Source organism: Triturus cristatus, chromosome 8, assembly GCF_964204655.1.
Source record: "Triturus cristatus chromosome 8, aTriCri1.1, whole genome shotgun sequence".
NCBI lineage: Eukaryota > Metazoa > Chordata > Amphibia > Caudata > Salamandridae > Triturus > Triturus cristatus.
Window position 1 is genome coordinate 402015207 of NC_140591.1, and position 27663 is coordinate 402042869.

Genomic DNA, 27663 nt, shown 5'->3' on the forward strand with positions numbered 1-27663 from the left:
ATTTCCCCAAAATATTCATAATGGAAAATCAGTGCAACTAGTTTCAATAAGATTATTGGAAACAAAAATAAACAAGCATTGCAAAGCCAGCAGGTCTGAAATTGGTGGTCAGCTTTTAAGTTCTGTCAATGTGCAACTTGTTTTGGCACGGTTTTGTAAAAACTTTTTGGTGTGGGAGCTGCCGGGCCCTCACCATTATAACAAACATTGGCAAAGGCAAAAGTTGTTTTTGGTCTCAAAAAGCACACACTGCCACAGTTACTGGCACTGAACAAAACTACTTTGTGTGCTATCGGCTCCTTGTGAAAGAGTAGAATAAACTCAAAAGGTCACGGTCAACGCCAGACCAAATCATTTACAGAAGTAGGACAAGAAACAGTAGTCCTAGAAAATATTTGTGAACTGCATGCTAGCATGGGCAAATATGAATGTGCAGATTTGCTCAAGCGAAAATGTGAGTGTTTGCAAGTTCACTTTCCCTTCAATCACCCCCCTCTCCCTCCCCCTCCCAACTCCGGAAGAAGGATTATATCTGCCATTGTCAGGAGTAAACTGCCAAGATTTCACAGTATGGAAACAGATTAGAGAAGAATTGTTGAAAACCCTTAAAACACGCAAGTTACTAGGTTTGCACAGATTCAAAAGGGCATTCTAACCCTGGAACTATTGCTTACCACTACCTTCAGCCCCAGTGTGTAGATCTGCGGAAACACTGCAACATAAGGGAATTGCAAGTATTCAAACACTACTATGGTATGAGCCCTGGCATAATCAAAGAGGCTATATCAGAGCTCTTATATAATGAGATTGCTGCCATAATTTGTTGCCGCACTGCATGGCAACAAAGGGACAAGTGGATTTTGTTACAGGACAAGTAGATTTATTAAGCAACCTGCCCCATGGACAAGTAGATATTTTACTAAATCACACACCCCTTTAGAGGGGCCTCTCACATAAGCAAACAGAAGTGAACATATAAAAATATGTGCAGGTGACCTCTTTCAGGACGGTGTGGTCAAGCAGTGGGATAAGCTACAATCCGACATATTGGACACCCCCGCACTTGGTAAATTTCATTATTTCCACGTGTGTCACGCAGTCCGTGCAATACTGGGGGAGGATATGGGGGAACCGCAAGAATTCACACCTCTAACTTATTTACTATGTGCCAAATCCCCACTCCACATGATATTAATTCTGTACACCCTCTCCAATACAGCGACCGGGCCCTTAAACACGAAAGCATTGCTCGAGTGGCGTGCGGAATTACAGATAGACGTTACAGATGAACAGTGGTCATACTGCTGCACAAAATCCGTCTCAAAAAATGGCAAACATTGCTTGATACACTTTAAGTTCTTGCAAGGAGTTTATTACACCCCAGCTCGCTTGTTTAAGTATGGCCTCAGAGAGGATGATAGATGCTCGAGATGCCGGGTATCAGATGCAAATTTCGCTCACCTTGCCTGGAGCTGCCCTGGAATACATAGGATCTGGGAGGCAGGGTACACCGCCCTACAGGACATGGCAGGGGTGGGTCTGAGGCTGACCCCTTTGGAGGCCCTGTTGCGCTACACTAAAGGGTACCCTAAGGCCACTAGGAGGCTTTTATCCCTGGGTATTTTAATGGCTAAGCGCAGGATAGCGTTGCGATGGATGAGAGGCCCTGTGCCCACATTAAAGTATTGGTTTGCAGATTTAACCTATTGCAGTATACACTCTGAAAATGTCAATGCTTTTATGCCTGCGCGAAGTAAACTAAAGAACATCTGGGATCCGTACAGGGCATATTTGGCTACACAGGCTGCAGCAGCCGAACCAGAGGAAGAACAGAATAGGGCAGGGATTGGTTGATTTAATGATACACAGAAGACAGAACCTCAATACGCCCAGAGACTGCTGCACCTTTGTAATCATGACGAGTTGGTCGGTAGCTGATATGTGACGTCGTGACCCTTGGTTGCTAAACAGTAATGTCCTAGAATTAATGAACAAAGGTTGTACCCCGTAGCTCACGAGACAGAATGATGTACCAATCAGACTGTTAAAGTCACAATGGGTTTTTCTTGTCCTTGCTGCTGCTGCACTTAATGTAAGGATTACTGAAAATAATGTTTGTATGCAAAATGAAAATAAAGTTTAACAAAAAAAAAATATGTGCAGGACCATGGATCTTACAAAGAAGGCTTCAGCCTTGGTATCTGAATTGAATTAATAAGGTTTTTTCCGAAGTCTATAAAGGAAACAAGGTAGCTGCCTTGCAAGTCTCTGTGATAACTCTCTTAAAATGTAATTCTGGCCACTCTGCCCCTTGTGGACTGTGTAATTATTCCCTCTGGCTGTAAGTCATGTAACCTATTTGCAAGCACTCGCCAATCCATATTTGGATCCCTCTTGAAATTGTCTGTTTTTAGCCAGATCTGCAAATATTACACCTAAACGCCCTTTTTATGTCTACTTTGAGCAGCCTGTGCCCCACACCACCACCTTAGATATATGGGGTCACAGAAAGAAGGCTGACAAGTGAATGGATTGATTTAAATACATTTTAGATCATCTTTGGAAGAAAGAATGCCTTGGTGCAATGTTATGCTGTCCTTAGATAAAACTCTATAAGGTACATCTGGTGACAAGGACTGCAACTTGAACACACCTATGGCTGGTTCAAAGAACTGTCATTAACTGAGGCAACCACCAATAAACAGGGTTTCAAGGCACATGGGGAAACATGTTCATCAATTCCTTCTGAAAATAGAACGGAATGAATATCTTAAACAGAGAAGGAGCATGAGGTTTCCTCAAAATGATTAGAGAGTTGCCAGATACAGTCGTCCCCTGCAAATTCATAATCTCATAAAGAAACTGTAAATGGATCATGGTGTTTATGACTGAAGAGCATACGGAACCACACCCAGTTCCACTTATACTAGAGCCAGGTGCTATATTGTCTGGCGTCTGCAGACAAGGCACATCATCAGTGTGGCCATGCTTGAGTAAATTCAGTCTCAGGAGTCAAATGTTCTCTTTCGAACTGTTAATCCAGGTGCAACAAACTACCCTTTGCCTGTGCAAAAGCAACTGAGTGACTAGCATCCTGACCACACCTACCTTGCTGAGAAACCAGAAATATCATCCTAAATCAATCCGGGGTCACCAGAATTATTGATGCCTGAAACTACCTGAATCTATTCAAGACTCTTCTTTCGATAATTACAAAATGTGTGAAAAGGATATATCAGTTCATAATTCCAGTGCCCCAGCATTCTATCACGTAAAGCACTTCTCCATATAAACACTCATGAGCAGAATAATAAGCACTAGCAATTCTACTAACTTGCAAAAAGATCCATAGCTTTATACTTCCATCCCAAACATTTATGAATATATAAATTTGTGTGAAGTCAGTCCTCCGCGATTACAATTCTCCACTGCTAAAGTATCAATACTTTCTTGCCAAACTCACAATGTTGACACAGTGCATGGCAGTTATATTGAATGTCTGTCAACACCAAAACCTCCTTAACTTGCACCTGGAGAAGAAAATCTATGTGATCATCCTCAGCAATCTGAGAGGGATCTATTGCCACTAGAACAGACATACGAGGTGTGCCAATATTGGACTTCAAAGGCAAGCCACCCTTGATGTTGATTCTTCAGTGACCTCAGACGCTGCTGAGGGGGAAACATCCTTTACCTTGTATGCAATACATCGCATGGTATTACAACGTGGTCGTTACAACGACCGCGTTGTTACATTGCAAACCATTACAATGACTTGCTGTAGGGGGCAGAAGGTGTTGGATTTAAAATCCAACACCTTCCCTACTCTTGCACAGACTGGAGTTGGAAAAGTAAATTACACTATTACAACATCCAGCACCCCCTACAGCAAGTCATTGTAATGACCACGTTGTAATACTACATTCCTTTGCGCAAGAAACAATAACGGAGGCGGGACCGCGAAAGTACGGTTCCCCCGGGGCCCCCATGCCCGTGAGACCACCCAGGGAGATGTACAGGGGGTCCAGACACCCGACAGGTCGCAACGGCAAGTCACGCCTGATTCTTCACCACGCCCTCGCAAGGGCAGTGACCAGTGATCCCACCTCCCTCTTCCCCCCCCCACACCTGCGTAACTCCAGCATAATACCTCGCAATGGTATTGCTCTCAGGCGAAATACTAAAAGTGATCATCATCTGCGACACAGTGCACCCCAGTTTTATATATCCCCAGTTTGTTTATGGTTAACACACGGCCGCCATCCCCTAGCCCCTTTGATAAAGTACAAGGGGGGAAAAGACGCAACCATAGCAAGGCACAGCAACCACCATGCAAGCTGGTTAGTTATACTTCGACACAGGCCTCGTGGGACTGTCGCCAGCTCAAAGACTGTGTGGGGGCCTACATACTCTAGGATTACACGCTCTAACGTCCACATAGGGCACGATTGTGCACCCTTGCTTGTTAGTCCATATTAATCGCATTAACAGATGTGTTGTTGTATGTACTATTACATAAATGCCAATAAAAAGGTTTTAAAAAAAAAATGACCGTGTTGTAATGGCATGCGATGTATCACATGGGTTGTAACGTGCTATATTCCTGCTGAGGTACTAGTAGAATCCACGATAGCATAAGTCAAGGCAATCGTAACCAGAACTGCCTGAAAAATCACGGCTTGTCTGAGAAAAGGAATCATCTCCCTTAGATACCAGACTCGCTCTAGAAGCGGGAATGCCTTCATCACAAAAGTGTATATCACTGCTCTGCAAGTTTTGATCTTCCTTGACAAACATCTACCTCTGGGTGGTCAGGGCATGAATCGGTATTGCTGTGCAGTATAACTGAGCTCAGATGTTAATGAGAGCCACAGTGATCCTTCAGTCGGTCTCCACTGACTGATATAATTACTGCAAGCTGCAACTACCAGGTCAAACCTGCTGAAATTTACAGAGGGGAAAATGTGCAGAGGATTCGGATAAATGCAGAATTCAGAATGTGAGGTATTTCCTACACCATGTAAATACCCAATCTGATGATATCAATATATATCAAGTGCAATAATTAACGTAGTACTTTCCTTTCATCTCGTTATCAGGACCTTTGTACATACATTCAGCAAGACAAAATAACAGAGCTTGAGCCAAGAATTCCTTTCATTCATGATGTGGTGGCCACTCTTCTTGAAATCCAGAAAACAATGGTGAAACATGATCGCTATATTTATTTTCAGGAATCCATAACATTTGCTGCTACTTGCTTCAATGCCTTTGTTTCTTCACTAAGCAATAGATACACCACCTTTTCCATAGTTTCTGAAATGAACACATATATATGTCCAATTATTGCTTACACAGACAGACCGTAGAGCCAAAGAGCCAAATGCAAAATCCTTCGTCTTCAACATACACAATAAATTAGACTGTGTCAGGGGCCAAACTTGAGGAAATAATATGCCCACTCCCTCAATTAGTGGCATGCACAGACATGATTTTCTAGAAGAAATGGGTTACCTGTCACTGGACTAAATTCCGCTAGAAGACCCTCACTGTTCTCAAGTGTCAGCAATGAGGTTCTCTAACTCTTCTTAAAAAGCAAGGAACGCATCGAACCCTGAGGCCACTTGGGCAAAATGTCAGTGACCGTATCATGGTCTTTAACTTCTTGGGTATATGGCGGCTGTAAGTGGAACAAGCCTACTTCATAAATACAATGTGTGAACAGTAGATCTCTGACAGTGTGGAGGGCACAACCATATTCACCATACTGTCTGGTGAAGTACAGAGGGACCTTGCATCTTGAAGCTCATGCATAGAGTGGACAGTCTCATCAATCTGCACGGCATGAAAGTGCTGTATCTTTGGAATGGCCCCCCAATCACCAACTCCAGAGTGGTGTCAGAATGGTAAGACTTGTGAGCTTTCTGTATACGCAGAACAATCTCTGGACCGGATTTTGCCAAGTCTAGTGTCATGACCATCAGCAATGGCATCAACGCAGCCACAGATGACACTGAACCACCGGGATCACCCACAGTGCCCCAGATCAGCCTCTGCTCCTTGCACCTCTCCTGCTACAAAGGAGCATCAAGAGTATTTCTCCATGAGTTCATCACCAGTGAAACTATGCGGCATAGAAGAGTTGTCAGACACATCTGGCACTGCTGACCTGGTTTCACATTTTATATGGAGAAGAGTTAAGATAGTGTAGGTCTTTTGCAGCTTCAACTGGGTTATACTGAACAAAATTAACTTTAAGATGGCGTGGTAAACTTTGCAGACACCCATCGTGTAATGCCTCAGCTGGAGTTCAGCTCAAGCCCTGATTTGAGAGGCGTTTCCCAAATGACTCCAGCACCAGGTCAAGCTCCACCTCGTGGTCAAGAGAGGAGGCACCTCCATTCCACAGATAAAATGCCTGTGTCTTAAAGACAAAATAAATTCCAAGACCTACACCACTTCTTTTGAAACGTTTTTTGAAGTCAAAGGCCTCCTGTGGGAGAACTGGCCCTGGAAATGCAGACAAACAACTCACTCCCAGCTCGTTCGGCATGAAGTGGCACTCAGTCCCACCAAGGTAAGCTTGCTAGATTATTTATTTTATGTCTCCAGAGTGCTTGCTTAACAAATATTTTATAGAAGTAGTTCTGAAATGGTTATTAAGCTCAACAACCAATCATAGCATATCGCGATCAGAGAGAAATATCAATGACATCACCTTTCAGATATTTGTCGCAGCTCTTGAAACTTGAAGCCTTTGCTTTAAGGTAAAACGTAAAAAGAAACAAACAGGACACTACCCAGTGCGATAACAATGCGTGAAATGTTTGAGCCTCCTAGCTAGCCGCTGGGATTCAGCAGGATAAACAGCATGCTTTAGGAATAGAATCCTTTATAATAACAATCAATAAACCCTTTTGTTTTGAGACACACTTAATGGAGAAGGGAAGGGCCAGGCTCTTTGAAGCGCTATGAAGCGTAAACTCCTGATTGTAAATGGTAAATTGGCTAGACAAAACACATCCACAGACCCCTCCCAGTCCATGCACAATTAGAGAATTGTGCCAGTCTAGTCTCTCAGGAAGAGAACCACTTCCTGCTCTTCCGGAGTAGAGGCCGTGCTGACGTTAGAAAGAGGCCTCCACTAACGCAGGGAGATGCGCTTTCTCACAGTCACTTGTTGACTTCATAAAGAGGCCTTCAGCATCTCAGACAGATGTGCCATCTCCTAGTCACTTAATGACGAACAAGATGCCTTCTCTAGCAAAGAAACAAGCGCTATCCCAGAGTCACTTGTTGACTTCATAAAGAGGCCTTCAGCAGCTCAGATAGAAGCGCCATCTTATAGTCACTTAATGACTAATGAGACGCCTTCTCTAGCAGAGAGAAGCGCTATCCCAGAGTCACTTGTTGATGTTCAAAAGTGAGACCGTGAAGAAAACGATCACATACATTTAGCACTACATCACAAGGATGAATGACAACATTGAAAATCTTTTTTGTAAACCCTCTTTTTGCATGTTACCACGATTTACCTCGCAAAATATGTGGTTTTGTACTAAACAATATATAATCACATTCTCACCACTTTAATAAAAATAATAATGTCTGTCTATAAATGAAAAAGGGCGGGATTACAGTTTAATTTCCTTGTGACTGACCCCTACACAAGAGTCTACCGAAGACTCAAAAATGTAAAGATTCCTCAGCCTTGGACGGAGTTTGTAGATAATAAGTGCATTGGGCCCTGAAGACTAATCAAGGTGCAAAAACTGAATTATGTTCATTTATGATTTCAGAATGGTTCTCTATGGAGTTTCTCATCCAAACATGGGACGTCACGAAGGCTAAAGCACATAAAAATATGACACTCAGCCCAAAATGAGTCAGCACGCTGGGCCCGATTTATTTATTTATTTTAAAAAAGTTTATTGAGTTTTCCATAAGCAGCTTACATTGACATAGTATTGTCCATTTAGCACTATAGTCGTAACTGTACATTGTAATTTAACCAGCCTATCATGGATTGGAGTGGATACATTCATAGTGAGGTTGGCTATTGGGTTCCCTGTCATGGTCGTGATAGTGTGTCTCGTTGTAACTATGACAGAAATTGTGTGTATTGTTCGGTGCCCGGTTCTTGGAACTACCGGCTCAGGTAACAAACTGTGGTGGGAAACTGGGAATATTGGGGCAAGGTGAATGGGGCATCTTCTTCTGTGGGCGCCTGGAATTAGGAGAACTGTGTTGCTGTGTGCACTCTAATGTGGTGGGGCGGGGAAAGCAGGGCCCTCCTTTAGCAGGGTGTTGGCGAGTATGCGCGCTATGCACTGCATCATCCCATCCCGGTCATGTGCTGCTGCTGTATCTAGGGGTGTTAGCTGTGTCATCGGCTTGTGGGTTGGGTTGCGTTTGCACGTCTTGGCTGTGGGTTGTGGTCGTATTAGCAAGTTGTAAGGCTTGCTGGGTGCTTACTGCATGTTGCCTGAATTGGTGCAGGATTGTGGCCCACTCCATGGATATGTGCGTCTTGCGCACTCCTTGAAGATCCTCCCGCCGGATTGTGTCCTCCTCCGCTGAGCCCCATTTACTAACTGCCCCTGTCCAGGCTGCCAGTGGGGGTCCCTCTGGGCCTCTCCAATACATTGTGATACCCCTCTTCGCCAGCAGGAGGGCAGGAGGTGAAGCATGTCTGAACTTTAAGGGTTTTATTTCTGCAGAAGCCCACTGGCCTCCCAGGTGTTAATATTGATGAGCCCTGTTAGCTCCCGCAGTGTCTCGTGTATTGTGCTCCAGTAGGATTGTATCGTGGGACAGAGCCAGAACATGTGTTTAAATGTTGCCTCTGGGGCCTGGCATCTTGGGCAGAGAAATCGTGTGCCTAGGTAGAATCGCAGGAGTCGGGTCGGGGTGAGATACGCTTGTGTATTGTAGAGAATTGTATATTTTTAAACCGAGCATTATGGGACACTTTCTTCGGTTACTCTAGAGCTTGTTCCCATTCTTCATCGTGTAGTGGGCGTCCTATCTCATTCTCCAATTTCTGCCATAACGGGGTGAGAGTAGTGGCCGTGAGATCTCGGACCACCTTGTAAAGCCATGTTGAGTATCGTGTGGAGTACCGGGTGTGTTGTGGGCTCTCCCTCTGAGAGCTCCCAAAGGAGGCGACAGCTTAGAAGTATTTGCTTGTAGAGCAGAAACTGTCCTTGTAGGAGTCCTGTCTCCTCCACGAGTTGGTCAAATGAAAGCAGCTGACCATCAGAGAATAGAGATTCCACCTCCAGGACCGAGTGGTTCGTCCAAACATGCATTGTTTGAGCCGTGTAGTGGCCTCCGTTCTTAGGGAGTCCCGCTAGCGGTAGCAGAGGGGTTTATAAGGGTGATTCGCCTGTTATGCGGTGGATGCGGGACATGCTTGCACGGGCAGTCGCTAGTTGTATGGGGGTATGTCGACTTAGGATGGGTGTCAGGGAGAAGCAGGTGACAGATCGCTTGTATCGTCATGGGTCTTGTTTCCAAGGCGGTTTCATCCAGGTACCGTTCTGCCGTCCAGCAGGACAGCCATTGGAGCTGCGCCACAAGAAAATAGGCCTCGAAGGATTGCGCTCCTAGTCCCCCAGGTCCGTCGGGAGTTGTAGCTTTGAGAGGGCTACTCTTCGGCGACCATTCCCCCATATAAGGGAACCTAGTAAGGTGTCTAGCTCGCGAAAGATAGAGCGGGGGGAGGGGGGACGACAGGGGTGGTAGAGAAGTAGTAGAGGAATTGTGGCACTAAGATCATTTTTGCTAGGGCTATCCTTCTGATTGGGGCCAGTGGCAGGGTCTTCCAAAAGTTTACCCGGGTTCTGACTCCGGTGAGGGCTCTGCGGTGATTGCCCTCAAATAGGTCCGCGGGGCGATGGTAGAGTCATATGCCAAGGTATCGTGGGGCGCAGGCCGTCCTGGTGACGTTCGAATCTCCGACCTTTATCACCTGTGGGAGGAGATCTGGGCTCAGGGGATACACAGTGGATTTTTCCCAGATGACCTTCAGCTCTGCTGCGGACGCAAAGTCTGAAAGTGTGTCCCATATGGTGCTAAGATCCTCTGTGATGTCTCGTATGTACAGTAGCAGGTCGTCTGTATAAAGAGACACGATATGTGTAGTACTCCCTAACGAGATGCTCCATGCCCTTCCCTCCTGGCATAGCCGTACCGCAAGGGGTTCCATGGCCAGGGCAAAAAATAGAGGGGAGAGTGGGCACACCTGCCTGGTGCCTCTCCCAATCTGGAGAAGCGGTGATATATATTTACCCAGCCGCACCCTGGACGTGAGGTTCGTGTATAGTAGCTTCACTTGCGCTCTGAAGGTGGGTCCAAGCCCCATCCGTTGCAGTGTCTCGAATAGGTATGGCCAGGTCAGGGTGTCGAATACTTTTTCCAGGTCTAGGACCAGGCACGCCACTCTGGGGTAGCAGCCCTGCGCCTGGTCCTGGACATGAAAAAGTCTGCGAATATTTTGGGAGGTGTTCCTACCCGGCACAAACCCGTTCTGGTCCGGGTGTATTAGTGGTGGGAGCAGTGGGCTCAATCGGTTTGCCAGGATCTTTCCTAGACTCTTACAGTCTTACAGGTCATTCATCAAATTACATTATGCCCCCAAAAACCAGTATTTCAGTTTTGGAAAAAAAACACATTACTGTCCAAAATCAACTTGCCATTTTTCTGTAAATACACACCTGTTGCCCTAAAAAAATTCTGCTTTTCATTATTTTCAAAATCAACGCCCCCTGTATCCATACAAAAAAAAAAATCACCTTTTTTCATCAAATGTTTACAATTACTACTGACATACAAGGACAGCTACTGTCTCGTATGCAGATCTGTCAGTATCACGTGAGATAGGTGCCAATTATATCCCGGGTATAACCTCAAGGTGACAGTAAAGGTTACGAGATGACTGGAGTGGCCACCAGATGCCAAAGATGCCCACATTATGTCTGGGATGTTCATTTTCTGCAAGGGATGTCGAACGTCTTTAAGCCAGGGAAGAGCAAAATAACTAGAGAGACCAACGCACAGCAAAGATACCCAGATCATGTCAGAGAGCTCTAGTGTGCTTAGGATGCTTCCAGATATCAGGGATGATGCAACCATAATTGCTCAAACGTGTTACTCTCCGTCAAGAACAAAGAAAAATCTAGAAATCCGTGTTTAGAGATAAAAGCACTGGCTGCATCCACACTTGGCAAACACTCTTGAAGTTCTACATAAATTAAAGTGATTGCATTAATGCACTGCCTCTACCGTAATGCATCTGGGAAATCTAGTGTTGCTACTTCACATGTCTCGGATGCTCTCCTTGCCAGCACTTACGGCACAGATCAATTGAGACCACAAGACGGCATACGAGTACAGCACGCTTTGAAACACCTACATTTATGAGGTGTGCGCTATAAACAATGAAAAAAAAATACACATATGGCACGTACCCAAATTAAACATCTGTGATTTAATGAAATTAGTGTTATGTGCATTTCAGTTTTTCATTTAGAGGTAAAAACGAGGACTCAGCAAAGCAATCTGTAAATAAATTATTTCCAAATTCTCAGTCTTGGAAAAAGTGCTGATCAAAGGTTTCCCGGAGGAAGCAGAAGCCGTGCAATGCTCTAAGACGGTAATTATTTTTCCTGGTATTTGCTTCTAGTTTATCTCCAGGAAGGAAAGGGGCTTAGAACTTTCTCAAAATACTACTTCCCCTGCACACAACCGGCCTCTTTCTTAGCCAATGAGTTCACACCTCTTACCTTATGGGCAACTTCAGAGAGTCAAGCATCCTGCAAGCATTCACCAAATCCTCCGGAGAGAGCAACTGTAAAGAAATGTGGAAGAGATAAAGAGACTGGTATGAATTTTATCAAGTGACATGCAGCACAAAATGTAATGTTTATGAAGTGGAGAGCAAACGAGAGGCAGATGCCTTCATTCGGGCTTTTTAAGTGAACTTTTTACATACCACACAGCAAAAACTGAACTAAGTAAACGTTATGAATAGCCAACTCAATTATATATGTTTCGCTGACAAAGGTCCTGGGGTGGGCCTTGCTGGACAGCACCTGGTATTCGGGACAATGCACTCAGATATCAGCAGTGAGTGATCAAACTAACCTCTATTACCAGCACAGCACGATATAGTACCAAGCAATGTTAATAGTCTTGGGAGGGGCTCATTAAGGAGTTGCAAACATTATCCTAAAGTGTCCTGTTACCTCGGGCAACAAGGATTCTCTTCCGCCTCCAAAGGAGAGAACCCTTATAGAGCAGCAGGGTCTCCTTGCCCAAACATCACATTTTGTAAAATACTCAAAGTAAAAAGCACCACAGACCTGACTGGCTGCAAAAGAAAATGAGCAGCTTGTCAATGACTGGGCAAAACACCCCCTGAAGATTGTTATCTAATGTCCCATTCTTTCTTTTTTAGACCAATTGGAGTAGGAGTTGAACATGGCCAGTAGCAGGCCATGCCAGAACACGCAATGCAAACATGCTGAGAAAATGGATAACTTTGGACAGCACTTGGCTCTACAAGCACATAGATCTCCAGCTGCTGGTAGTGGAGTCTCTCTCCACTCAGATGGTCCCTCGCTGCACAGCGGACATGTATCACATTCCACCAGGATCCAGCATAATCAACCTAGCCTAGTCAGTGCACCTCCAATCTTTTGTAGAAAGGGAACAACTACTCCTGCATTCTTCTCCAACAATCCTAGAGGGGGCACAAGGGCATTTCAGACTGTTAAAGCCATGTGGCTACCAACTGAGGGGGTAGTCTGTCACCCGTCTGCATGCTCACTGAACGAGAAGACGCCACAAGGCACAGCACTATCTTGTTAACAGGAGATATATCAACATAAGAAGTCACAACAAATTTCCAACAAAGTATCACAAGATATGCAACATCACACATTTGTTAGCAGACTTACACATACAATTAGATTCTTCTACCATGTCGAATGAACATTACTGTGAGCTTGGACCATGGAATACACTAGGTGAAACTGAGTAACCTGCACATGAAAGGAATCAAATACTGAGATCCTAGTGATTGCAGACTCCAGCCCTATCATTAACATTTGCATGACTGACAAATGTTGGGGTGCTTACCTGCTAACATGGGGAGCAAAGGTAAAGTTGTAATTCAAAAGAGGGTTTTCGCTGTTAATGCGAAGGCAAAGAGTGTGAACATGCAGCTCTCTCTTCTCCAGAGCATTTTCCTACTCCTACACATCACGCACATCCTGGCACACTCTACTACGGCACCATCATCTAGTCTTGCCTCCCCAAGAAATACACTGGAGGCTCCAGATACCAGGAGGCCAGAATGTGCCTAACCTTCGCATTCAAGATCAAGTCGAACCCAGCCATAAACGTCTCCACTGGCTTGAGTGAGACACTGGTGGGAGGGCCAGACGTTCTTCCACAGCTCTGCTCTGGAGGATTTTTTTCCCTGGTGGTGAGAGAGGACTGACGAGAGCAATTACAGACCGATGCGGTCCAATCGACGTCTGCAACACTGAGGAGAGGGGTACACGAGGAGCATGGTGAGAATGATCCGGGTGGCGGGAGTCAGGAAGCCAAGAGGAGGGTAACAGGGTCTTTGGATAGCCAACACCCGACATCTGACACCAGGCACCAGCAAGCTTCGCCCGGACTGTTCCACAGCCCTGTGACAACCAGGAAGCGGGAAACTGGAGCAGAGCCTGGAGCAGAGGTGAGGCTCATCTAAGGCATAGGCGGCGGACGTGATCCAGATGCTGCACGATGTGTGCTGCGCCAGTTCTAATGCTGAAACAGCGCAAAACAGACACAGCTCTACCGAGGAGGTGGGCCTGCCAGCCCATCAGGGAAATGAGGCGGCACCCGTCCTGCTAACAGGACATCTTACCTCACCAGAAGGCTTTAGGGGAGGAGTATATAGGTTGCTGGCACCTGCTCTCCGCTTAGAATAACAGAATCTGCAAGCAGCACCGGCTTTGAGAGCGCCAGCACAGACCTCTCTAATGATGTTGGGGAGAATGAGGGGGCCAATCCACACATAACCTGGGAGGAAAAATCCCAAGAGGAGGTTGCAGACAGCACAAACCCAACCACAATCACAGCCAGGATAATTGAAATAGGGACAGCAGAAGTGTAGTTGAGGTCAAAGCCAAGAACAGCCTCACTTGCTTCTTTCAGCCAAAATTCTATTAGAAATTCTGCATTCTGAAAGATGCAGGCTCCGTTCACTTCTCAAACAACAGCAGGCATCCAGGCCTGCAGTCGCATCTACAGCTGCAAGATGCAGGCAGCCAAGCGAGCGGGGCTTCCACTAAGCCACTCAGCCTCCCCCTGCTGAAGCTAAGCCGGAAGGGGGGACGAGGCCCAGGTCTGTCACTGTCGTGGGGCCTTCATCCCTCAGACAAGGTGAGTCTGCTCTCAGGCAAACAGAGTCCATGGTCCCAGAGGACGGACCCTCTGTCCAAAACCATAGGCAGGGACCAGGCTGGGCCAGCGAGGTTTGCCATCTCCCCTTAACATCAGCTTGGGGAACTGATTACCGCACCCTGGCTAACCAAAGCAGGGGTTTAGGTGCATGCAGTACACAAGAGGGCAAAAGATAGGGTGTAAGGCTCCAGAACTGGCAACTAAATAAGTCGATAATTATAATCCAGGAGAACAATTTGATCAGTCTGGGAACCGAGGAATAATACCCCAGATTAGATCCTTCTACAGACCTGAAGGCCCAATCACCTACGGTTACACCATCGGCTAACAACAACAAATTATGTCACTCAGCTCTGGAGCACCAAGAGCATCCGAGGGAGCGCAAGGGATGGTCTTGTATCTTGGCACGCAAAAATGGGAAGACATGTTGGCTTCATACCCGCAGGACCCACCCCAGGGTACCAACTAAGCAGATGAGCCACAAGGCACACTGCAGACCCCAATTTTGACTGTGAAGATAGGGCCAATCTTGGCAAGGGAGATCGAATGCATACGGACAGCGCATGGGCCTCTCTCCATAATACTATGCAGCTCTTGGTGGAGGCTCTCCAGTATCAATCAGACAAAATGGACACTCAGCTGATATTGCTCAACACTCTGACGGTCTTCATTGCTGGCACTGATGGAAAGCTAGGGTACTTGAACTCACTCCTCAAATGGGCACAGTCAGGCTCACTTGAGGCGCAACTAAGCTGCAGGTGCGGTCCGATCATGGACAAATTATCCTCTCTCCACTCTATGCTCAGCAACCTATTAGAAGAACTTAAAAACAGCCCAATGGCACCTGTGGCCAATCACCTTCAGAAGAGCACTTCCACATTGAGCACCAACCTGCATCAGCCACTTCAAGAAGCGGTCGGCTGCAAAATCTCAATTGATCGCTGGGGGAGGGGGGGGGGAGAGAAAGGAGGAGGGGACCGCCCCCATCGGACCTTTCGAATCTTATTACCAAAGGAGACCCAACTCTGGAAGGCTCCCTGAGAACAAAAACAAATGCAAGGCAAAGGCAGATCCAAAGGAGGACAGGGCGGAACAAAAAGACCGTCCTAAATCATACAGGCATTTACCCTCTCTTCAGGCCTCCATCCGGACAATTAGCAGATATACCCTCAGACCCGGACATTCAACATCCAGATACACCAGTATGCATTAGACAAACCTCTACTGAAGAGTCCCTCCCGTATCTAATCACAGGGTTGGGGGGAAGCTAGGCTGGAAACTGTGGCAGCACCATCTTCCAAGAGCATGAGGTTCACACCACAGAAGCCCGGGGGGCACATAGGGAAGCTCCCTGGAAGCATCACTGACCACCACACCAGGGGCACATCTTTACCGCCCCTCCATGGCCCACTAAGGAGGGAAGCGCAACCAAAAAAATGGCCTCCAAAAAAAGTGACATCAGTGAGGATAGCGGGCTATGCAACAACCCAGCCGACGCCTGGAATGCAACTAATCGCCTTCTTACACCAACAGCTGCCATTCCAGCCTTGGACTCAGCACCACAAATATCTATTTGTGGGAAGCAGGCACCATTAATTAGGGACTTCTGAGAATGCCATTATATCACTCAATCCAACAGGGTTCTCTCGAACATCAGACAAGAAAACTAACATCTTGTCCATGTCACTCCTTATCGACATGGCAAAATTCTCCAAGCTGCCCCTTTATCTCTGTTTCATTTACTTCACGGCAGCCTTCGACCATGTAGATCGAGGCAGGCTCTGCAGTAAGCTGGCCCGCTGGGACATTCCGTAGACCCTGCTGGACTAGCTAATAATGCTCCACACGGATAAATAGATGCAGGTGAAGCTGGGTGCGGGCACGCACCTCTCACGGCGAATACCAACAAGCAAAGGGCTGAAGCAGGGGTGTATCCTGGCTCCCACTTTATTCAACATTTTTATGACTGACCTGATGCAGGCACTCAATGCCTGCAACTCCCACGCCCCCCTGGGCTAGGGGGCTTGGCATTATCCAGCTTCTTTTATGCGGACGATGTGGTCCTGGTTAGTCACACTCAGGTGGGCCCACAACACCTACTCGACACAATGTACTCTGCTGAGAACGGTTTGATCATCAGCTTTGGCAAAGGCACCCAATATGGCTATTAATAACGACAGGTCTGGTACTGGGGTAAGACACGAATCAAGACAGCAACAGAATACAAATATTTGGGAGTAATCGTCGACAAAGAGGGCCACTTTGCGCGTCAGAAGGAGGCAATTAAAAGGAAAGGTTTGGCATTGGCAGTGACACTAAAGAATTTAACATCAAAACTGACAGGACCAACGCTGTCTCCCCTCCTCCAGGTAGTGCAAGCCAAACTTTTACCAACTATAACATATGGCAGTGAACTCCTGTGAGGCAGGGATGCCAAAATACAGGACAGTACCCTAGTCAAAGCAACAGAATGATTTTCAGCCTGCCAAACTACACCACACCAGCACAGATCTGGCTAAAGTTTGGTCTGCAGGGACATTTCCTGGCCAGGGAAGGAGCATGTATAATATGTTGGGCAATATCAGGAAGGCAGCCCCCTGCACTCTAAGCCACTATCTATGGCAGGAGCTGCAACAGAGAGACACATCGCCCGCCAGAGCTTACCTTCAAGAATCCCTACCTAACACCGGATGACCCACCTCCGAGAAGGCTCCACCAGCCATACAGTTTTCAAAAAATAAGCATGGAAATCAATAAAGCTCCTTTCGCTAGTGGAAGACAAGGCTGCTTTCTCAGGCAGAGCTCATGCCTGGATGTCACTAAATAGCTACAGCTCACTTGCTCCACAAAAATACTTTTGCTTGGTCTAATCCAGAACCATCAAAGAGCAATTTCTGAAATATTGTGGGGGTATTGTAATCTGCTCTGCATTTCCCCCACTGTCAGAGGTAGGCTACATCAAGTGCCTACCATTTGTGTGGCAAGTCACAGAAGACCTTCCGCACTTGCTATGTACTTGCAAAGACCTGCTGAAGGAAAGGAGGCAGCTGCTCCAGGCCCAGTTCAATCAAAGAGGGATCTGCACACGGAGGCAGGCTGTACCGGACTGCTTCGCCCCTGGGAAATCTGCAGTTGATCTGTCAACTGGTAAAGTTCCTCGCACTGATGGGAAGGAAAATGCCAAAAAGAGTCAACACAGTGCCTTAATCATGATCCAACTTGTATTTCAGAAGGAGGCAGGCCAAACTACATCTGTTCCCAGCCATCTTCTTTTTGCGGTCCAAACTATACTGAGAAGGCGAAACCTCCATCTTTGCACTTCAAACTCTGACACACTTTGCAAGTTGCGCTCTTTGCACTCAGAACCAGAGTCTGGCTGACCCCGACATTGTTCCACTTTCCAATCACAGACAGTGGCCCTGCCCACTGGCTCTGCAATGTCAAATTATTCATAGAACACCAAAAGTGAACTTGAGGGAGGGGCGGGCTGATCCAAGGGAGTCCCTCATCTGGGCAGTTTGCACTTTAGTGGGTGGCAGGTCAAAAAATTACATCTAGTCCTGCTCGAGTTCACTTCGCTGAGAAAATCACGCTGAGTAGGAAAACCTGAGATTTAACACTTTAAAAACACTTGAAGCACTTTAGCACATTGCGCACTTTGCCCTCGGCTCCACTGTGAAGAATTTGGCTGTTATCGGACAATGCTGCTCTTTTTAATTACAGCTATGCAATTATAAAATGTTTATGGTGATCTCATTTTAGCTGATTCATGTCTCTAAGGTGCTACTACCAGTTATGGATGTGTAGCTATATTTTACTGGGAGTATTTATGGTTTTATTGGCTGTTTTACTGTATTGCTATGATTTTGAGTAAATACGCAAAAAAAATAAACTTGAAACCTGAACACAGGTGGAACAGAAACTGTGTGGAACACACTGTACCACTGGGTATAGGAAAGCAATACTAAAAGCAGCATACAAACATTCAAACAGGAAAGAGAAATATATCAGAAATATGACACAGGCAATGTGGAATGCACAACTTACATTGCGTTCAAAATGCTGCAACCTTAAAGAGCAGTATGCGTAAAGCTCAAATCCTTCTAATCTCCCAAAATCATAAAGTACATGGCTCAAGCCACATCTGTAAACAGTCAATTATAATGCACACAATGACGTCAAACTCAGTTAAAACACTACTGGACATTGCATGACAAACAAGTGCCATTTACAGCCACTGACAAATAATTCTGCTTTGGTCTTCCTCTTTAACACACAATGTTTTGGATTCTGTGCCCCTACTTATCTTTCTTCTTCAGGCCATATCTCAGATGTAAACTTAAAGCAGGCCTAATACAATGCACTTCCGGTAACGTCACAAATGAAACCTACAATGACATCATCAATGACATGCCTAATAACATCACATATGACATTAGTTATTCAATAATGTTATTGAAGTATAATAAGGGGCGCTTCCTCACAAGATGGCTAGATGTCCAGACCTGGGCCACAGCCAAATATAAGACACAGAGGACAAAGACATTTGTCAGTGGCCTGGAATGCATTTACTGCTAAATTCTTCAACTCAGAATGTGACAGGGGTCTGAGAGAACTGACAGCAGGCACGAGGCCTCGAACAACTGGACTCCAATGCTGCTCACACATCTGCACCCTCCGATAGTAGGCTCTCCCGTCTGAACCCTATGCTTGTCTGGATGTGTGAAGGCCATGCTTCATAAGCCTCAGGTGCAACAGCTGCAATAACCCTCAGAGCACTGCAGGGTGGCCTGGAGCATACATGCACAGAGCGAAGGCTAACGGTTTTAGATGATCTTGCTGCATGTCAATTGACACAACTAGTCTCTGATCCTACACACTCTGCTGGCTACCTTCTAGATTGAGTTTTTTCAAATTTCCCTTTCATAAAGGTATCTATTCCCCTCCCCACGGCATGGACGGACCACTTAATGTTCTCTATATTGATTTGCCTGGAAGGTCACTAGGGCTCGAAAAATCCACTCGACTGCTCGCATTTGCGAGTCAGATTCATTCAGGGCGAGCAATTTTTTAGATCTTACTCGCCCTTTCTTGCGAGTAGGAAGACAAACTGACACTTGGCCTCTGCCTCTGCCTCTGAAAGCAGAGGGAATGTTACAAGATAGCAAGATTTAAGGGCATCTTTATTACTCACAAAGTAAATGAGCAATAAAAATGCTTTGACATTTTGTTAACTTGTCACATTTGCTTTCAGAGTCAGAGGTCAAGTGCATTTCAGTTAGGTCGAGGAGATTTTGTAGGTTACTAGACCTGTATGATTTTTCGAGCCCTGGTCAGAAACCGACCCGTGGTCGTAATTTTACTTTCGAACGCCCCTGGAATAAACTCACCTGCCAGAAATTGGAAGACTTTCTTCAGATACGACGTCCTCAGTAGGCCGCTAATGCAGAGGACGCTAAAAAAACCTTAAACTCCTAGCTAATCTTTGCCCTGGATACTTTTATCCCCACCAGGCCGGTCCGCGGAAAGAAAGAGCATGCTGCCCCCTGGTTTAATGATTTTCTGATTTCGGTAAGAAAGCATTGTAAGGCACTGGAATGCTCTTGGAGGAAGTCTTATGATCCTCTAAAAAAGGGTATCAGGTACAATCATTGGTTGATTCAAAAATCTAGTGCCGAGTACTTTGCTAATAAAATAAAGTGCAGGAACAATCCGGCTAAAGCAATTTTTTAAATCTTCTAAATAGTCTTACCAAACCTGTACTCGCAACAGCCCCTATCGATGCTTCCAATGACGACTGTGAGAAGTTGGCGGAGTATTTCATCGGCAAAATAGAAGCCATTTATTTCAAATTTGCCCCTAATACTATTGACACTAAGCCTGACAGTTGCACTAATACTATCCCGCCCTTGCTCTTCCTTCTTCCCCAGTTGTACCTTAAGGGGCTACTTAATCTATGTAACAAAGTTAAATCAGGCTTACACGCTGATCCTTTCAAACCAGACACATTTCTTAAACTCCAAGATTGTCTTCGCCCACCTTGCCTTGAATTGATTAGTCTCTCCTTGTCTTCTGCAGTCGTACCGGGTCCCTGGAAGCATGCCAAGGTTATCCCTCTTTTCAAAAAACGTTTTCTGGATGCTTCCACACCAGAGAATTTCCAACCTATCTCTCTCCTGTCTTTTCTTGTTAAGGTCACAGAGATACAGCTCAGTGCTATTTTAACAAATTTTCTAGAAGATAACCAGAGCCTGGACGTCTCTCAGAATGGTTTTATACCTTTACACATCACAGAGTCGGCTTTTCTTGCAGTTACTGAGGAACTCCGCAGTGCCTTAGATGAAGGCAGGTCTTCTGCCCTGAAGCTGCTTGACTTAAGTGCAGCTCACGACACTGTGTCTCACAAACTTTTGCTTCAACGCCTTCAGGATATTGGTATAGGCGGGCCTGCTTTAGACTGGTTCGCCTCCTATCTTTCTGACTGCTGTTTTCAGATCATCGCTCCCTATATAGCTCTGATTTGCACACGCTGCAGCATGACATTCTCTAGGGTTCCTCTCTGAGCCCCACTTTGTTTAATATCTACCTCAAACCATTGACTCAGGTTGTGAAATCCCATGGGGAACATGCTGGTGTCCTACACTGACACCTAGCTTGTGCTCTCTTTTTCCAGCAGCACCAGGTCTAATTTTCAAAGGGGAAGCCATTGCAGAGTGGATAAAGCCTAATCGTCTGCAACTAAACACAAGCAAAACTGAGATTCTCCTTCTAAGGAAGATACCGAATATTGGGGCGACCATTGGTGGCCTCCCTCACTCTAAATTCCTCTCCGTCCCAAGTTGGTGGTCAAAAACCTAGGTGTTTGGGTGGACAACGCTTTATCTTTTGAAGCACAAGCGAAATCAGTGGTAGGTAAGTGTTTTGGACTTATGCGTGGCCTTAAACCCATTCTTGTTTGTTTTTTACCCTTCTATCCAACAAGTAATCATTCAGGCAGCCATCCTTTCCCGGTTGGATTATTGTAATATCATCATCCTGAGAACTAACAAGGCGGTGATCTGGAGACTCCAGCTGGCTCAAAATGCAGCGACCAGCATGCTGTTCTGTCTTGCAAAGCATTCTCCTTTCTCTGGTCTTATTCATAAATTGCACTGGCTCCCTGTGGAGAAGCGGGTGCACTTTACGGCCTTGTGCACCACTGATAAGATCTTCTCCCAGGGGCCCACATCTTGTCCAATCTAGTGTCCCTGTATCTACCCTCGCAGCCACTGCGTTCAGCCGATCAGAATCTGGCTTGAATTCCCGGTGTTAAAAGAGCCATAGCTGGAGGACGTTTCTTCTGTGTTAAGGCCCCTACCCTCTGGAACGCACTCCCTCTATCTATTAGGACTGTCCAGAACAACTGATCCTTCAGGAAAATTCTGAAGGCATGGTTGTTCTCTTCTTAGTTGTTCCTGCAGCACTCTGTGATAGGTCGCTTCTGACAGTTTGCTCTTTTTTAGGGTTAGTGCTGGGACACCCCGTCGCTTGGGCAGCTATGCGCTTTGCAAATTGTTTAACATAACAGAAAGAGTCGTCGGGGTTGGATGACTAGACATGACATTTTCTGTTGGTGCGTGCTCTAGTCGTCAGTGGGGCTCTTGCTTAAAAAGAGACACGTTGCATGGACGCTCCCAGCGGGCGCTCCTAAGGCAAGCGTCTGCACCCGTCAGTGTCTTGGAAGCAGTCAGCCATAATGCCCGCTTGTCCACATAAGGTGAGATGATTGGTATTAAATACGGCAGAGCAGAGATCCTGCTGTTTGCACCTACTAGTAAATGTGTAAAGGAGCTCTGGGACCCCTCGGATGAGCTATCCACTTGCTGCTCTGAATGTAGCATTAAATTCTCTGGGGACCACTCAGAAACAGACTCAATCCAGGACACGGGCAAGTCCACGGTTAGGGCAGCCTTAGTCAATGCTCGCTCCATACAAAAACCCGAGCAGAACATTTTTGATTTGTTAGAATAGGGGAATCTCGACTTGCTCTGTATTACAGAAATGTGGTTGTCTGAAGCCTTGAACCCGGTCATTGCCATGGCCATTACCAAGGGTTTTTAGATTTTTAGGTTAGACTGGAAGGAGGGGAGGGGAGGCGGGTTAGCAATCGTGATGAAGGAACAATGGGGCTGTCAGTGTAATGAGATTACTGAGCAAATGGGAGCAGAAGCAATGGGTTTCTCTATCAATCTCTCACAACAGCATACAGTTGCAGGAGTTTTGGTGTATAGACCACAGGGTCCAGCAGGATCCGTCTTAAAATCATTGGGCAATGCCATTACACACCTTCCCTAAGATACTCTCATTTTATGTTCTTAGGCAATACACTTAGATAAACTGACGGATGGTGAGGCCATCGAATTCAATGAATCCATGAATCAGTTAAACCTGAACCAATTTGTGTTGAAACCAACACATCAAGGGGGTCACATATTGGACCAAGTCTGCTCCAACGTGGCTCTGCTAATGTAAGACCCACTACCTTTGATCTGGTCTGATCACTATTTGATTAGGTTTTCATGGCAGCTCCCTATAAAATGGGAACAGCTTCCTAATGGGAAAACCCAGAGGGTGAAAGCCTTTAATAAGACCGATCCGCTTGAATTTATGGAGGGTCTAACTCAGAACACTTCAGAGCTATCTGGCATTATCGAGGATGATGCACTAAAATGTTATAACTGGCTAAAAATATTTACTGAGGAGTTGGCCCCCACCCTAAAGAGTAGAGGGGCCAGAGGCACTACCTCTAAATCCTGGCTCTCGTCCTCTCTTAAATTGGAAAAAAACGCTGTAAGTCATTAGAACGTAAATGGAGGAAGGAATATAATTCAGTGGACAAAGAATGCTTCTAAAAAGCACAAAAGAACTAATATGCATCCATACTGAAAGCTAAACAAATGTACTGGGAAATCAGGAAATAATTCAAAAGAGATTTTTACGATAGTTAAGAGTTTTATGACCCCATCGGCCTGTACTCACTCCATGGAGGCCACAGAGGAATGGTGTGAAGAACTGGCTGTTTTTTTGCATCCAAGGTCCAATGTATTCAGGCAAGCATAGGAGTTGTCAGAATACTGGCTAATGAAGGTGGATACAGGAGTCCCTCAGGGTTCGGTGTTGAGCCCTACACTTTTTAATATTTATCTTACCCCGCTAATCCAGTTAGCAGAAAATTTTGAAGCAAAAGTGATCTCCTATGCGGATGACACACAGTTGCTCTTCAACTGGAATAAGGGAACAGAGTTGGAAAGTTCTCATGTAAAAACCTGTCTTACTGCAGTTTTTTACTGGCTAGAAAATGCACAACTGAAATGCAATGAGGATAAATCTGAAATTCTCCTCTTCGGGGAGTTTACTCCGCAGTTCTGGCTAACCTTTTGGCCAGACGATGCTCCCCCGCTGGATCCCCAAAAAGTTCTGGTAAAAAATTTGGGGATTTGGTTTGATAACATGCTGCCACTTGGTCCCCAAATCAATAGGTTGGTTGGAACCTGCTTTGGGATCATGAGATCTCTGAAGAAATGTGTGCCTCTCTTATCGTTCAATGCTAAGAAAACAGTAATTCAAGCATTGATCACGTCCCGTATCGACTATGGCAATACTCTGTATGCAGGCCTTCCAGAATATCTTCTGGACAAACTTCAGGTGATCCAGAATGCGGCAGTTCGACTCCTGCTCAATCTCCCAAGGAGGGCACTTCAGGCCGCATCTTCAGGATCTCCATTGGCTGTCCATTAGGGAGAGAGTGAAATAAGTCTTTGGTGCTAGTTCATGCTGCCCTTTATGGCAAAGGACCTACCTACTTGAGCACCAGAATTAGCTTCAACTACCCTCCAAGACAACTTCGAGCTTGCAATAAACTTCTGGCATGCACCCCCAGGATCCGCAGACACAGAGCTGGAGGCAGATCACTTACTTTTTTGGGGGTGGCTGCATGGAATCAGCTCCCAATGGAATTACGCGCTACAAGCGATCTAGGGTTGTTTAAAAAGAAGCTGAAAACCTGTTTTTTCTCATTAAACTCAGTGTGCTTTCTCTGAGGCTTTCAGCTTGTACTGTGCAGGGAGTATCTACGCACAATATAAGTTTCATATCATAACAAACCAATAGCTGGATCTTTACTTTTGTGCATGCATTTATTGTACCATCCCAACCCCCACATTATAAAGAATGAAGAACTTTCAAATGTATATAGAAATTATATTGTACGTCATCCTGAAGTTCTGTGACCTTTTAAAGGTACTTGAGTTACAGCTTCACACTTCTATGTGAAAAACACCACAACAACTTGAATCTGCCCCACTGTGAATGCGGATTGGTACATTTTTATACAGTTGAACACCAGAAGATGGACATATCCAGCTGTGGTTGGACAAGGGCTAAAGGCCACAAGTGCTCCTGCCGATCTCAGCACTGCATTCATATAAATCAGAAATAAAATATGGGCATCATCTGCGTAGCTAAATATCCCAAGCCAAAACGTGATATCATTCAGCCAGTGTAAGAAAGTATGTTTTAAACAGTGCATTACTGGGATAGCAACTTTTAGGAAGCCCACAAGGGCATGAGAAGAAGACATGAAAAGGGGCAAGGTGGCATATTGTGAACAATTATCAAGAATAAGAAAAAACAACCTATGCTGTGCTCCTCAGCTTTGGGGCTGCCAGTCAGATGATCAAGATCCTATGATTAATTGTGTCAAACACTAAAATGACAGCACAAACACCATTTGACATATGTACAGTATTTATGTATATGTTAGTTCCATCGCACAAACCAAGCAAAATGGCAGTGAAGAGCTTTATACTCAATGAGACTAATGATTTTACCACTTATGCTGTCACTACTGTATCTTATGAGGTTAGGCATAAAATATAGCTCTATAAATGATTAGCTGTGAATAAAGGGGTTGTTGTCTTTTGAGGGGTTCCAAAGGACATCAAACAGACAAGTGTGCAAAGCTCATTTTATCTGAGATATTCCTTGCAACCTACATCTAGCTGTGATTTGAAGAGGCAACTTAATTCAGTTGGAGGCTTACACACAGCATGCCGTGCAGCCCGAGTTTGAGTCAACTGAATCCATGTTTCAACCCCCATCGACAAGCAGCAGTCAATGGTTTAACAGATTATTTGATACCACCTCACTGGAGCTTCAATGTCATTAACAAGCTTTGAGCCAAAGACCAGACAACACTGCAACATCTTTGTTTGTTTCAAGCTAGCCAACTCAATACTGCAAATTAGCATTTGACATGGCGCTCCAATGAGGTACCCCACATCGTGCAGAAGTTCAACTGCCACATTGTGATTCAGCACCAGAAAATGCAGGTGAGACAGTATAAATTAACCCACCAATTAGATTTGAAATGTACTTTGAGACAACTGCATAACTTTAAACAATTTTTAGCTGCATTTACTTCATCTGTGATTTTTAGTATCGTTATGCCACTTTCAAAAAACATTTTGACACGTTTCCGCTACATTATCATTATTAGTGAACTTACTGCATAACACATGCAAATAACAAAATATCAAGAGCAGAAAAACGTACCTCCATTCCTCGTGCTCTATTTACAAGACAGTAGACCTCTGTAAGCGACATTATTCCGCCATGTTCCTGTTAATAAATTTCAAGATATATGGAAAAAAAGATAGTGTAACAATACTACCCTTTCATATGCATCACACAGCACACGGTTCAATGACATATGTCAGGTACTATGCATTTACAGAAACCCCTTCCTGTGGTTTAGTTCTGCCAGACAAAGTAGCACGGATCAGATGCAGTTGTCAATGGGGAACAGCCTTAGTGTAGGAAGCATTTAACCTCAAATGCTTCATGAACTACCAGACCATCATGAAGTAGCCCTCCAGGATCGGAACCATGGCTTCCATCGCTAGGAAGTGGAGGAACGTTTTAGAAAATGTTGTGCCCAAAATGATCCCAATGATTTATATCATCTTGTTTAGTTCCAGGAAGAACTGTGGGTACATTTCTTGTAAACACAACATCATTATATGTCTTGAGTAGAAGAACCAGGAAGTTTGCAGCTACAGCTGTAATAGATACTATTACAAGGCAGTTATCAAGATTAAGGTATCAGGGGACCTTCAACAGATGCATAAATTACACTACTGGGACATAGATATGAAAGTCTATGCTAAAGGGACGCATGTCTTGTACAGATAGAGTTAGTTTCCTTAGCAACTGTCTGTGAGCATGATGCTACACAGTGATGTAAAGCAACGCAGCTTTCAAACACATTTCAACTATCACTACACGAGCATAAAATGTGAAACAGAAATATTGTTTACAATTAAAGCGCTGGTGCATTTATTGTTTCCGACTCAAAATCCAATGATGACACAAATCCTTGTGGGGTAAGGTGACTCCAGGATTTTAGACTGTACATAGTGTGTTTTTTCATGGTATGACTGCTGCTATCGCGAGTACATGAAATACTGCTATCATTTGGGCTGGCTGCGATTAGCATCTTGAATCTCTTAAGGTAGAAAGGACTGGTGCATGTGTCACACATAAAGTTAGTTGACATCCAATCTGCATTCTTCTGTACAACAAAAATACTGGATGTAATAGCTCTACCTTCTTTCTGCAGGCAGGATGGACTTTATAGCTTCTAAGGTAGCTTTCACTATATCCAGACATTCTTCAGTGGCCTACGTTGCCAGAACTGGCTGCAACCGTAGCAACTGAGATGGTTGTAGAACGTAGCAGCCTAAGGAAACCAGGGCCAGGAATGTGAGGCACTGCCTCGGGGAACTTACTTGAACCAGCAGCGGCTTCTCCACTATGGCGGAGGAGCGTCACCCTCCCTGCCAGCTGCCTCAAAACAACAGGAAACACGTTTTATTATTGCTTTAATTTTTACTTTCCTTCAGAGTCTTTGGGGGTGGGACCATGGGGATGACAGGCCGCAGGAGGAGTGGTAAGTGCACTGTGATCAGTGAGCATGCCGGTTTGGCCGGCTGGCTCAGGCTGGCCAAACCGTCATGCACACTGAAGCTGTCTTCAACCGGACCTGCGTTGCCGTGTTGAAGACAGCAGACACAGGCTTCCAGTCTGACTGGGAGTACAAATTCAGAGAGTTCAGGCAAATCCTGACTCTGCTTCCAGCAGCATGAGAGCAGCGTCAGGATT

General features: G+C 45.3%; 1 protein-coding gene across 1 annotated transcript in view; it reads right to left on the bottom strand.

Moving 5' to 3' along the window:
* VPS36 (vacuolar protein sorting 36 homolog) overlaps positions 1 to 27663 on the bottom strand; it is a 195061-nt gene that overhangs the window by 6232 nt on the left and 161166 nt on the right. Inside the window, exons 10-11 of the mRNA XM_085621780.1 lie at positions 26056 to 26121; positions 11787 to 11851 (exon numbers count right to left, since the gene is read on the bottom strand). Of these exons, the coding sequence (XP_085477906.1) occupies positions 11787 to 11851; positions 26056 to 26121 (131 nt within the window). The remainder of the gene's footprint in view (positions 1 to 11786; positions 11852 to 26055; positions 26122 to 27663) is intronic.